This window comes from Euprymna scolopes, chromosome 18, assembly GCF_053919585.1.
Source record: "Euprymna scolopes isolate OS-2025 chromosome 18, ASM5391958v1, whole genome shotgun sequence".
Taxonomy (NCBI): domain Eukaryota; kingdom Metazoa; phylum Mollusca; class Cephalopoda; order Sepiida; family Sepiolidae; genus Euprymna; species Euprymna scolopes.
In genome coordinates this window covers 111,967,116-111,980,738 of record NC_136499.1, presented here as the reverse complement: position 1 = coordinate 111,980,738, position 13,623 = coordinate 111,967,116, and the positions used below count along the sequence as shown (strand labels likewise).

At 36.1% G+C, this 13,623-nt stretch overlaps 1 protein-coding gene across 2 annotated transcripts in view; it reads left to right on the top strand.

The window, feature by feature from the left end:
* The window catches only part of LOC145297768 (ecto-NOX disulfide-thiol exchanger 1-like), a 70,360-nt gene extending 66,820 nt beyond the window's left edge, over window positions 1-3,540 (top strand). Inside the window, exons 12-13 of one of the 2 annotated variants that reach the window (XM_080144013.1) lie at window positions 656-788; window positions 3,262-3,540. In XM_080144013.1, coding sequence (XP_080000139.1) covers window positions 656-788; window positions 3,262-3,467 — 339 coding nt within the window. In that variant the 3' untranslated portion in view covers window positions 3,468-3,540. Of the gene's footprint in view, window positions 1-634; window positions 789-3,261 lie in introns of both variants that reach the window. The other variant, XM_080144011.1, reaches the window with a different exon arrangement.
* The last annotated feature ends 10,083 nt before the right edge of the window (window positions 3,541-13,623 follow it).

Here is a 13,623-nt window from a genome sequence, read left to right as displayed (position 1 = left end):
ATTGTTTGTTTTGGTTTTAGCGATATGTTTTGAATGAATTCAATTATTTACGAAAGTGCATTTTTACCTAAATGCGAGCTGGGAATAATTTTCCCTTTAACCAATTTGGTACCCCCACATGGGGAGTGGTATATATATATATATATATATATTATTTTTAAAATGTAATTATCCACTGACACGTGTTTCGTCGTCTACGACTCATCAGAGTGGCTGAATATAGCGAGATTCGAAATCGGGACCCCGCGGTAATGAGCATAAGCCCCTTTACTCTGACCCATCTCGCCAACTGTCTGGATATATCGCGATGTACTTAAAAAAATGTTGTTTGTTTTGGTTTTAGCGATATGTTTTGAATGAATTCAATTATTTACGAAAGCGCATTTTTTACCTAAATGCGAGTTGGGAATAATTTTCCCTTTAACCAATTTGGTTCCTCTACATGGGGAGCGGTATATATATTATTTTTCAAAATGTAATTATCCACTGACACGTGTTTCGTTGTCTACGACTCATCAGAGTGGCTGAATATAGCGAGATTCGAAATCGTAAGATTTATGCCTAATATTGATTGATCCAATCGTTCACGCAAAGAAAAATGTTGATGTTTTTTCTGAATTCTATTTTTGTCTAGATCCTTGATTTTACTTCCCAGTGCAAGACTGCTGATTCAACCAAATCGGAAACGCTTTCGATGGGAAATGCTACATCAGTTTCAGTTGTGCCGACTTCTCAAAAGAGCAGCAGAAATGACTTAAGCATCTCACAAAACCAACTTAAACTTATCAGTACGTTCACAATGTTTTCTTGGCCCTTTTTTTTTTTTTTTTTTTTTGTTTTATTCAAGTTCAGAAGGCAGGCTGTTGTACAAAATTGCAATTGTCTGCAATAATATATGGTGTTATTCCATAACCTCCCACTCCCCACCCCGCTCATACAAAAAAGCAAAAGTAAAGAAAAATCCCTCCAAGTGTTAAGAATGGCTTTCTAAAATCTCGCAAAATTTTGAATTATGTTTCTGAATTTTTGAGATGAGGATTGATAATTCATATTATTTGGATTATTCAGACTATCATTCTCATCTTGAGCATCATTTTCACATTTTGATCGACGTAACCTCTGATCTTCTTCAGGTCTTGTCAAAAGCGGAAATGTTTCTGTCAAACTCCGGAATCTGTACAAAATTTCAAACGGAACCCGTTATTTAATCCACAGAGAAGCATGCTCTTGTTCTGTCAGCTATGACCAGCTAGAAGTCCTAAGTAATTCACAATTGTATTTGAAGTATTACCTGCACTAAGGATTGAACCTTCAACCGCCCAGAAGAATTTCACTTAGAACTGAATTTTACCAAGTACTTTTTTTTTTACATGGGGTCACCTCTTATCAAGGCCCTTAAGCCATTCGGGGATAAGGGTTATTGCGTGTACAGTAATCAATGGCATAGTATTGTAGTAATCGTTAGTAATGGAGATTTGATAAAGTGTCTTACTTAAGGGGGGGCGATTCATCAGGAATTTGTTTATGTTGGACTTGAAGACATCCAAGTTGTAGTCGGGTGGGAAACAGGCGTGCACTTCTAAGAAAAAAGCTTTGTTCATGGAATCTACATTTTGATTTAGGCACAGATAAAGAGTGGGGAAATTGACAGTGGTTTCAGCTAGATGAGTGTATTTCATGAAAAATTGGCGAGGGGGGACCAGAGATTGGAGCTCGGACGAGCACTTGCCATGGAAATAACGATAAGACAAAGACAGGCTCGCACCATCTCTTCTGTGGGAGAGAGTTTGCAGGGAAGAGAAAAGGGCATCCCCCACTAAGCCACGAAGTCTATTTTGTACTTTATCCGTTATGCCATGCCTGAGTTTGATTTTGACAGCAAAATTTCCAAGTTCGATTAAATACACTTAAAAAAGGTTAGAGGTTACACTTAGGTTGGCGACTCTCTTTTGAACTTTGTCTAGGAGCGAGAGACTAGCAGCAGATGCACCAGCCCAAATGTGACAACAATACTCCATACATGGGCGAATGGTGGCCTTATAGAGGTACAGGATACTTTCAGGTGTCAGTAGTTTTCTAGCACGGTAGAGAGAGCCTACCTTTTTCAAAGCCCTGGCAATGTTTTCAATATAATTGTTCCAACTGATGTTTCCTGTGAACGTGAGGCCAAGCAGTTTGAAAGATGTACTCTCAGACAGGGAGTCACTGGCCATTGCTATTGGTGGCAGAGAAGGTTTCTTGTAATTATTGGATAATCAAGTAATGTAGCAGCCTGATCTGAGGAAACATCATGTTGAGCCTCAGGTCTCAATTCATGGAACCCGAACATAAAAACCGTGAACAAGTTCACTTACTTGGGAAATACTTTGTTAAGGGCAATATACATAGATGATGAAGTCGACTATAAGATAGCCATGGCTAGTGCTGTCTTTGGATATCTCTGATTCACTGTGTGAGAGTATAGAGGAATTTGGCTGCAGACCAAACTTTAAATATACAGAGCAGAGATTTTTATCATCCTCATGTATGCTGGCAAAACATGCACCGTATATGCCAGACACGCCAAGAAACTGAATCATTTTTTCCACATGACCTGCTTCAGTAGATTATTGAAAATTGATATATCCCTGGATGAATATAACGTGTTCCAAAAGTCTTGGCCACATTTTGACATTGAATATCTCGAAAACTATTAAGGATATAAAAACGTATCTGGTATATTCAGAAAGCCTGTAATCTCAAGTTTTTCATGAAATGTTCACAGATGTTTAATGTGAGCACCTTTGGTCACATGACACACACATCAAGCTGATAGTCCAATTCTTCCCAAATGCGTCCCAGCATTGCGTTGTTAAGAGTTGCAACAACTTCTGTTACTTGGGCCTTCAGAGATTAGTGGTAGATGTATCAGGTCAGGAGGTGTGGCAACAATGCTCCATGCATAGGTGAATTGTAGCTTTGGTGTGAGCGATTTTTCTAGCACGGTAAAGGGAGCCCATTTTCTTTACAGCAGCCTTGACAATGTCCTGAATGTATTTGTTCCAATACATGTTTCCTGTGAATGTTAAACCAAGAAGTTTCAAGGATGGGCTCTCAGGTAGGATGTTATTTGTCATGGCAATTGGTGGTTGAGAAGAGATTTTTTTGCAGTTGTTAAAGGAAAGAAGCTTAATCTTAGTAGCATCCACTTCTCCTTCTGTGTAACTGATTTCCCCGTTTATATAATTTTCTTTTTTTTTTTTTTTTTTTTGTCATGTTCAGGTTTGATCAGCTGTTTTTTGAACGTGCACCCGATGGGAGCGAGTCCCGACTATATCTCGTCGTACCTGAAACAAATGCAGGTAGATGTGTGCGCAAACGAAATAGAGGAACTGCTTGATAGATTGCCGTCACTTTTCAAGCAGGAAGTCTCTGGATGCGGCGCATCCATCAAACGCCAGTGGAAGTTCACAGGTTTTCATAATTAAACCTTCACATTCCTTGTTATTATTTTTATTTTCGTTTATTTTTACAAGAAATACAAAATATTTCAGAAAATTTTGTGATTGTTATTTTTGTTTATTTTATTTATACCCTTCCACCTTCGTCTGGTAACGTGTAGTACTGACAATTCGACAAAATAAATAGTTGCCTATGCTGCCAAAATTTAACCCTACCAGACCGATTTAACAATTATGCAACAACAAAAAATATTTTTAAAATGTAAATGTTTAAAAAAAGATTGAATAATCCTGTTTGGGTTGAGCATATTGGTGAGTGAAATAGCAAACTGCCTCTAGCACATAATGCAATGCTCCTTGCATAAAAACAACAGAGATTAACCCTACCAGACCTGAGCTACTGAACCTAATTTGCCCCTGAGCCTGGCCTCCTGGGCAAAATTGTGAAAAAAACTTAAACGCGTTAGTAATTTTTTGCCGCCAGTATTCAGCCTTTGTGTACCAGTCCGCCCAACAGGTGGAGCCCTGTTTGATGCACAGGCCCACTTGCATCATCAGAATTATCATCACTTTTTCCTTCATCAATATATCCATCATCACTAGCGTTACTTGATTAAGAAACATACCCCCTGATCAAATTCGCTTTCGTCTGAATCAGAATTTGTCATTTTATCCAACACTTGTTGCACCGTGAAATTCCGTGGTCTCGCTCTTTTACCTGTCAAAGTGCTTGGTTCGTCACTAGCTCGCTTCATGGCTACTGTAATCTTCAAAACAACTTACAACTCCGCCAAAACAAAGGAAGTCATTTGCAGAACGTTAGGCTTGTGCTAAATCGAGGCTAAGCAGCGATTGGGTAGCTATTTTTAGCTCCCTCAAAACACAAAAACACGTGATCGGAAAAATATTGGTATATTAGTTACTCAGTATATAGCGTTTTTGTAAATTACCGGTATATTGGTAACTCGGTCTGATGGGGTTAAGGCATATCACAGATTTAGAACAAATAAATTACATGTTTTTGTTTTTTTTATTTTCTTATTTATACATTCCAACCAAGAGATCTTTTTAACATGTTAACTGTTGACACAGCAGCTTGCAATGATGCCAAGGCTGCCAACAATCATTGTAGATACAAATTTTCTTTGTTAATCCTACCTCTCTTTGACCTAATTCTGACCTTCCTGAATAAATGGACAGATGAACAGAGTTTGAAGAGTTTTATTCAATATTTATGAGTCTTATTTGGAACAAATTGATGGAATTTTAATCTTCTGCTCCAGGGAATTAGGGTTTCATCGACAGCACTTCCTGGAGTAAATATGAATTTGCAATATCTAATGAAAAAATCTAATAAGGGTTGTATTTTTCCTTCTACGATTTTTTTGTTGTTGAAAAGAATGGAAAAAGTTTAGAAGGAATTCATCTCATTTTAGAAGAAATCTGGCTCTTGTACAGTGGACTATTGTTCTAGTATGATAGAATTGAACATTATCGATCTAATCACTAGTATATTTGATCTATTCAGATATGTGGAAAACATTTTCATCCAGAAAAAAGGCTGCTGAGGGGTCAAAATCGAAAAATTGGTACGTGGGAGTCATCGGATTTTTATCTGTTTGTCAACTGTTTTACAGGTGTGCATACGTGAATGGTTCACATGACAGATTCCTTATGTTAAAAATAAGTAGATTTGAAAACAATTTTTAAAGGCCGTGTCAAGCTGGCTTAATGGTTATCATACTTGACTCATTGTCTTTAGGTTTTGGTTTTGATCTCAGCTGGAGTATTTTTTTTTTTTTTACTTACAAGAAATGAACTGTTTAGAAAAACATAATACTAACATGCATGAGTCTTAGTTTCTTCCCATTCTTTTTCTTTACTTTATTTTTAGTCGCATGTAAGTCACTCCGTTGGTCGGTCGGTTTGTCTGTCCATAACACTTTTGTGCTTGACCTTTTTGGTTAAGATCAAAGGTCTGTTGTTAATAAATGCTGTGCTTAGCTTTTTAAGCTTTTCTTGGCCTTTTGGCCAAGATCAAAGTGTAAACGCTGGAGTTTTCATTAGTTAGTTTAGATTCCACAGAGTGAATGCGGTATTGTGGTAAATGTTGCCAGTCAAGAGTAAAGTCGCCAAAGACTCCAATTTTTACTTTAGTTACAAAGACCCTGCAACACTCCCCTCCCCAGATCTTATAGGGCCTTGTGCCTAAATTTGTTTTGTCTTTTGAAGATTTACTTTTTTAAATTTTTTAATTTTATATTGAAATATTTTAATTGTAATTTTTTCTTTAAACGGAATAAATTGAATATGAAGATCAAAGTATAGTATCTGTTCCAGCAGATACTGCAAGCAAATACCATATGTGGGGGGAAACCGCACATATAAGACCTTGGTCAATGTAGGGGTAACACTTCATACCAATTGTCACTATCCAGCTCCCCTACTCCCCGGGGAGTTGGTCCCATTTCCCTTTCACCCCTCACATTAAAAATCGGCCTTGTGCCTAATTTGCACGGTGGGGAAGCAAATAAATACCATCTGTTCTTACTACATGCTGTACTTATGTTTGTAACTTTTCCTTGGCCACATGACTAAGATCAAAGTGTAGTATATGTTCTGCACTTACATTTGTAACTTTTCCTTAACATTTGATCCATCCATTAGGTTTTTCTGAAACTTGCCCAAAATGTGGAGGGCATTGTTCTTAATATAAATTCAGTATGGGTGCCCCTGACAAAAGTTTGGTTTGCATCCCCCGGGGATTTGTTTGTGCTGAAAACGCCCTTCTGGCGCATTTTTCATATTTCTCAACAAAAACTTGATATGTCTATATAGTGGTTTCCCATGTTTCTGAATGTAAATAAACATGTGTTAAGGTGTGAAACTACACTGTTTGTCCATTGTCACTGGTATTCGGCATTCAAAGTGGCTCATAAGGCGTCAAAAATGTACCAACATTGCAAAAAATGACACTTTTTGCCCCATAAATTTTGACCTATCCATTAGACTTTTCTGAAACTTGTCCAAAATATGCAAGGCATTGTTCTTAATATAAATTCAGTATGGGTGACCCTAGCAAAATTCTGCTTTGCGTCCCCCGGAGACTTTTAGTGCTAAAAATGCCTTTTTTTTTCATATTTCTCAATAAAAAACTTGATATGTATATCTATATTGTGCTCTCTCATGGTGCTGAATTCAAATATACATGTGTTACGGTGTAAAACTGCATAGTTTGTCTATTGTCACTGGTATTCACCATTCCAAGGGGCTCATAAGAGGTCAAAAATGTACCAAAATTGCAAATAATGACACTTTTTGCCCCATAAATTTTTACCTATCCATTAGACATTTCTGAAACTTGTCCAAAATGTCACTTTTCCTTGGCCACATGGCTAAGATCAAAGTGTAGTATCTGTTCTTAACTGATGCTGCACTTGTTTGTAACTAATAAGTAAATGTGTTACGGACGGGCAGACCAACCGACGGAGAATAGTCTTTTTAAATGCATACCACAGAATAGTTTTTTAGTCGTGTGCAAGCAACTCTATAAGTCGGTCGGTCGGTCAGTCGGTCCGTAACACATGTACTTTTTATTTCTTTTTATGTTTATTATACCACTATTTATTGGTTTTCGGGCTTCCTGAATATGAAAATAACGTTTCAAATTCTTTAAATCAAATAATTTTTGTGGGGGATCACTTTTCTGTATTAATTTAATGTAAAATGATCACCCACTTTACAACCAGTCAGTCTCAAAGCCATTCAAGTCATTCTCCAGATCATTCAAGTTGTTTTTGAAGGATTCCAGTTATTTTTTAAGCATTCAAGTCATTCAATTCATCCTTAAGTTCATTAAAGTCATTCTAAGTCATTTACTTTTTATTTATTTAAGTCATTTCATCCCATTTTTCGGTCATTTTAGTTTATCTTTAAGAATTTTATGTTAATCCTACATTCACGCATTCATTCATTACACGAGAGCACGTGACTAATGGCTATCAGCCTTGTTATACATGAAATTTTGTTTTTTAAACTTGAATTTTGTCTGGAGAATGCCTTAAAAAATCTTAATTAAACCTGTATTTAATGCTGAATCCAATGATTTTGGAAAGAAAAAAATTATGCTTAAAGTCCTTTTATATTTTATATATTTATTTGAGGAATTTGGTTGTTTTGTTTTTATGGCGTATCAACCCTTTTAGTTTATCTTTAAGAATTTCATGTCAATCCTACATTCATTCCTTACACGAGAGCACGCGACTAATGGCTATCGGCCTCGTTATACATGAAATTTAATGTAACATTTAATACCGATAGTATTTCTGTTTATAATAGATAAGAAATCTGCACTACTTAAAAATATAATATTTATGCGTATTTTACGACCGGGCAACGCCGGGCGGCCTGCTAGTACAAAATATAATGAAATGATATTTTATATATAACATTTGTTTCCGTTTGTGATTTTTCTCGGAGTTGGCATACTTTTCTCACTTATTTACTTCATCACTAGTTGGTCCATAGATGCTTTCCTCGACTCAGACACCACAACTCAGTGGCCCCTCTCAGTCTCCTTCCTTTGCTGACTTACTCTAACTGAATCTCTCTGACTGCATGTATATCAATCTCTTTCTCTGATGTCAACAATCACGCCATCCGTTTTTTTTTTTTTACTGGAATTATAAAATGTATTTGTTTATTCTAAACTAACTTTTGTTTATGTAACTACATTCCAATCTGGTTTATTGTTTAATTAACGACATTAGATTTCATTGACTCAAAATCTATTTGACGCATAGCTTAGCTGAAATTCAACGCTTTAAAACATAATCAACAATCGCCGTATCATCTTTCGATTCAATTTTATGATGACCCGCCGTTACCCCAGGAATCTCATTATTCAGCGCTAATAAAAAAAAAGAAAGAGGAAAAACTGTAGCGAAAAATTTAGATACCTGAAGACTTAATGTAATCTATCGACCCCCCCCCCCTTAGTACTTAGGATTTAAAAGTCTTTTTTTAAATATTAGGATTAAAAAAAAACAGAAAAACTTTAACAAAAAAAAAAAGAAGGAAAATAAGTTGATCATCAGAACAAAGGTTATAGAGAATGAGCTTAATAGAAAGATAATGGAGAAGAAATTGTTCACCAAAGTACACAAAGGAAAGCTGAAATAGGATTGTTAATCAAGGTGTGGCAGTGAATGGGACAAAAGACCTAATAATAGATTTAGAGTTAGTTTTAGGAGTGGCAATGAGTTTTGGGACAGTCTTGAGTCTGTGACAGACTGACATAGTTGAACGCAGATGATGGCTCGGTGCAGAGCAAGGTGAGCTGATGTCACCTGACGGCCACAGCCCTGACAGATGTAGATGTGGACCTTAGCACTTGGGTTGTTTCCCCACATCCCAACCAATGTATACAAGGTGGAACGATAAAGTCGTTGTTCTAAAGAAAAAAAACACTACAGCTTTATTTTAAAACTTTTATTGAAAAAAATCAATTCAGATAACTTGACTATGTAATAGAGCTGACATCTATTTAATGTAGCCACCTTCAGCCTCAATCACCATCTCGATACAGGTCCGAAACTGGGAGTATGCCTTTTCCACAAGTGCCGGCAGGAGTTTGGTGAATACTTGGATAGCCCATCACAGTCAAATTGCGGCACTATTTGTTTAGTTGCCACTTTCAGCGTAGTAACATGGATATTCTTGCTGCGTGATGAAGCCTGTCGCATAATAGTTAGGCAATAGATATCCCATAATCCCATTCTTACAGCTCTCTCTCTTTTTCGACTGACCAGCATGGGGTAAACACATAATTTTGTCTCTCCGCAAAAGGGAGAGGCACCCTCTCTTTCTCGAACACCATGAGTTAGTTAAGGGTAGCTAAGTCTGTTAAAAGTTTCATTGTTATTTTTTTTTTATTTGTAACATATTGTAGTTTTTCCCCAATGGTTTACTTCTACTTGCACAGCTACCATTGCTCAGAGGCAACATGCATACCGCAGATTTAACCAGCATAAGTCCAGTACAAACAGACAAAAGTTTATAGAAGTAATTGCAAGAAAGTAATGACAGCTAAGAGAGAATATACCGAAATTACACGAAAAATGCATCAAAGCACAGAAATTAGGAACTCGTGATTTCTCAAAAATCTACAACAGTGTAATAAATAACGGGCAATCAACAATTCCCCCACTATCCAATAAACATGAGGCTGTTTGCATGGCAATGAGAAAGCTAACATGCTTGCCTGTCGGTTTGCTTCAAACTTTACTTTGGACCCAGCAAACCACTCCCTCCTTGATTTTCCTTTGCGGACAGAAACCACACTAGATGATCTGAAAAATCACCCCTTCTCAAGTACATGATATCGTAAAAAAACTTAGACACCTCAAATGCATGTGGACCTGATCTCATCCCGGGTGTACTATTAAAAAAATGCTCCGCTGAAGTTGCTCCAGTTCTCTCCAAAGTGTTCAACAAATGCCTTATAATGAATCATGCTTTCCTGACTGCTGGAAAACTGCTTCTGTGGTACTAGTTTACAAGAATTCTGGCGAGAGAACTGATCCATTAAATTATCGCTCAATCAGCCTCCTCTCTCTTTTTGCCAAAACATTTGAGTCCTTAATTAATCAAGCTCTTGCTAAACTTCTGTCCTGTCATTAATATGGATTTAATCAAACCCATTCTACTGCAGATATTCTAACTCACTGGATAAGGCAGAGGAAGGTAGAGCAGTAGCCCTAAATATATCTAAGGCTTTTGACAAGGTATGACACAATAGTCTTCTCATGAAAATCAGATCCTATGGTATTACTGGACGAATACTCAACATAATTAAATCCTTAAATAAGGGAAGAATCCAGATTGTCCTCAGTGGTCGTACATCTAAACAATCTATATATATAAAAGCGAAAATGTATGTATGTTCGCTTTTTCTGTATGTCAACAAAAGGCCTTTTTCAGAGAAGCGGTCGCTCGCTTCACAACTTTTTAAATCACATATAAATCGTAATATCTCACAGTTAACAGCGAAGCTCGCCTGTCTATTTAATTTGCTCGATTTCGGGAAGATAAATATTCAATATTTATCGCTCGCCGCATGTGAGTTAGTCTTTTTCCTATAACATCTTGGGGGAGGGAAAAAAAGCGTTCAGCAGTAAATGAATACTATCCCGCAGTCAAACTTGACCTCATTAACTCATTAAAACGAGCACCTGCTAAATCCAAGTAATTAAATAAATTCAAACGTGTTTCCATTAGCATCTCGCGGTGGGGCAATGTTTAACGTCGCAGGTTTTTTTTTTTCACACTTTAATTTACAACTTTGCCTCAACGGTTCAGGTTCGATCCTCATACTTACTTTTTTTTTTTTTTTTTTTAACCCCCCCCCCCCATACACACCTCCAAACACCCGGGCAACGCCGGGTACACCTTGCTAGTATAATATAAATGCAGGTGTACCTCAGGGGTCGATTCTTGGACCTTTATTATTCCTGATATTCATAAATGACCTCCCTGATAAAATAGTCTTCGAGATGAGTATATTTGCTGACGACATTATATTCTATAACAGGCAGAGGAGAAAACAAATGAACACATATCCAAGGCAACGGTGGAAACCTTAGAGGAAGAACTCCAGTCTGTAGTGGAATGGGGTCAAAAATGGATTGTAACGTTTACTGCTGCCAAGACTAAGCTTGTTTCCTTTAATAATTACAACCACCAATAGCTATGGATAAAGGTACATTACCTGAAAGTACTTTGTTCAAACTCCTTGACTTAACGTTTACAGGAAATAAGAGTTGGAAGATACATCAAGAACGTTGCCAAGACTGCTGCGAAAAAGGTGGGTTCTCTCTACAGTGTTAGAAAGTTACTTACACCTAAAAGTATCCTGTACCGCTACAAGGCCACCATTTGCCCTTGTATGGAGCATTGTTGTCACATCTGGGATGGAGCATGTGCTACTAGTCCCTTACTCCTGCGCAGGGTTCAAAAGAGAGTCCCCCAACTGAACTGTCGGTACTCCTTGGGTGTTGAGTTCTATGGCGACCAGCAGGATTATTTAATGGTTGCTCTCTTAGTCAAGGCTAACGCATGCACACGTAATATTTTTTATTTATTTACCTACGTTGCCTTTCGCACTTTTACAAAAATTATTCATTTATGTTTGTTTAACTCTTTTCATGAATAAAAAAAAAAGTAACTAAACCATTTATTGATAATTTGCCACTTCTACAAACATCTATTTTATTTATTTGCGTTGGCTTAACTTTTCATTAAAAAAAAAAAGTTTTACTCTTTATGAATATTAAAAGAAAAAAGTTACTAAACATTTAATTTCTCACTTTTACAAACACTTAATTTACATGAGCGGATAACTTTTTGGTAAATATTTACATTTAGGTTCACCTCCACAATTTTCTTTTTAAATGACGACTTTTATTGATAAATAAATCTACATCTTTGCAACAGACATTGAACCCCTCTTTTTTCTTTTTTTTTTTTTAAATAGTATTTGCGGGTGGGTATGCTGACAACATATGCCCCCCCCCCCAATGGTGTTTATTCCGAAAGCTGTTCTTAGCATGGGGAGGTTGGGGGTGTTTATAAAGGTTACCTAATCTAAAAAAAAAATAAAAAATGCCAATTTTTTCAAATGAATATTAAAATAATTTCTCACTTTACAAACTATTTTTTTTTTTTTTTTTTTCATTTAAAAATTAGTAAATTCCAATGAATAGAATAATAAATCATTTATCATTAGTATGTGGTTTTTGGTTTTATGTGTTGAATGAAACTTTTTTTTTTTTTTTCATTACAACAATAATGAACCAATTTAAATCTTCCGGCATGCGTTTAAGGGTTACGAAATGATCAATAAATCGTCTAGTTACTAAGCCAATGTCAGTAAATAAAGATAATAAATAAATAAAAATATGTAAAAAAAAAAATGTTACGTGCGCATGCGTTAGCTTTGACTAAAGGGAGGGGGGGGCTAAGGGAGCGACCATTAAATAATTCTGCTGGTTGCCATGGAACTCAACGCCCAAGGAGTACCGAACTGTCATCTAAGCTCAACCTCTGTCCCATTGACGAAATGTTGCATCCCTCTGCCTGTTTCATAAGTATTTTGATGATAGATGCTCGGACGAACTACAAGCCTTGTCGGATACTTAAAATTTTGTATAGCTTATTTACAGGTTTATCTTTTTATTGAAAATTTATTCAAATTTTCAATAAAAAGATTTTTCTATTTATATATATATATATATAAATATATATATATATATATATCTATATAAACATGTAAAAGATGTAAAAAAAAAAAAAGAATTTTTGGAAGATGATCTATAGATTTTATTTTTACAGGTTGTTTAAAATCAATATTTATTTTATTATAACTAGCAACAGTGGAAGATTTTGTTTTTAAACAAAATAAATTAAAAATAACAATTAAAATAATCGATTCCAATACCCCAAAAAGTTCTGATTTTTCCGACTCTAAATTCCAATTCAGATTAATCGTCCCAACACTTATGTATTTTTTTCTTCTATGTAAGACTAGCGAGGGGTACCCGGCGTTGCCCGGGTGTTTTTCGGGGTATGTGAAAAAAACCCGAAGCGTTGACGATGCACAGTTGGAAAATAGTAAAGTGTTAAAAAAAACAAACAGGTGCGCGTTTTTGATTGACGTGACGCCGATAGGTATTCAGCAGTTACGATTTTGTGCGGGACAGTTTTGAATAAATCGGTTTTTTTGTTTTTAAAAACCCGCTCTCTGTTTATTAGGAGGAGCGAAATGAAAGCTACAGTCTGATATGACGAAGTCGACATTGAACAAACGTTACTTAGCTCTCTTGAGACAACTGGCTTTCGGCCTGTTATTGGAGTTGAGTTTCGCTTTTTTTTATACCAAAAAACGAATGTAATGCGAGATATGTGGAATAATTAACGTTTGAAAGTCAATAAAATTAAATAGACAGGCGAGCTCCGTGGATAACTCTGAGATATTACAATTTATAGATGATATAAAAAGTTTTAAGAAGTTGTGAACTGAACAAGCGTTTCTCTGAAAGAAGCCTTTTGTGGACATCGAGGAAAAGCGTACATACATACATACATTTTCGCTTTTATATATATATATAGATAATGCTTATTCTTT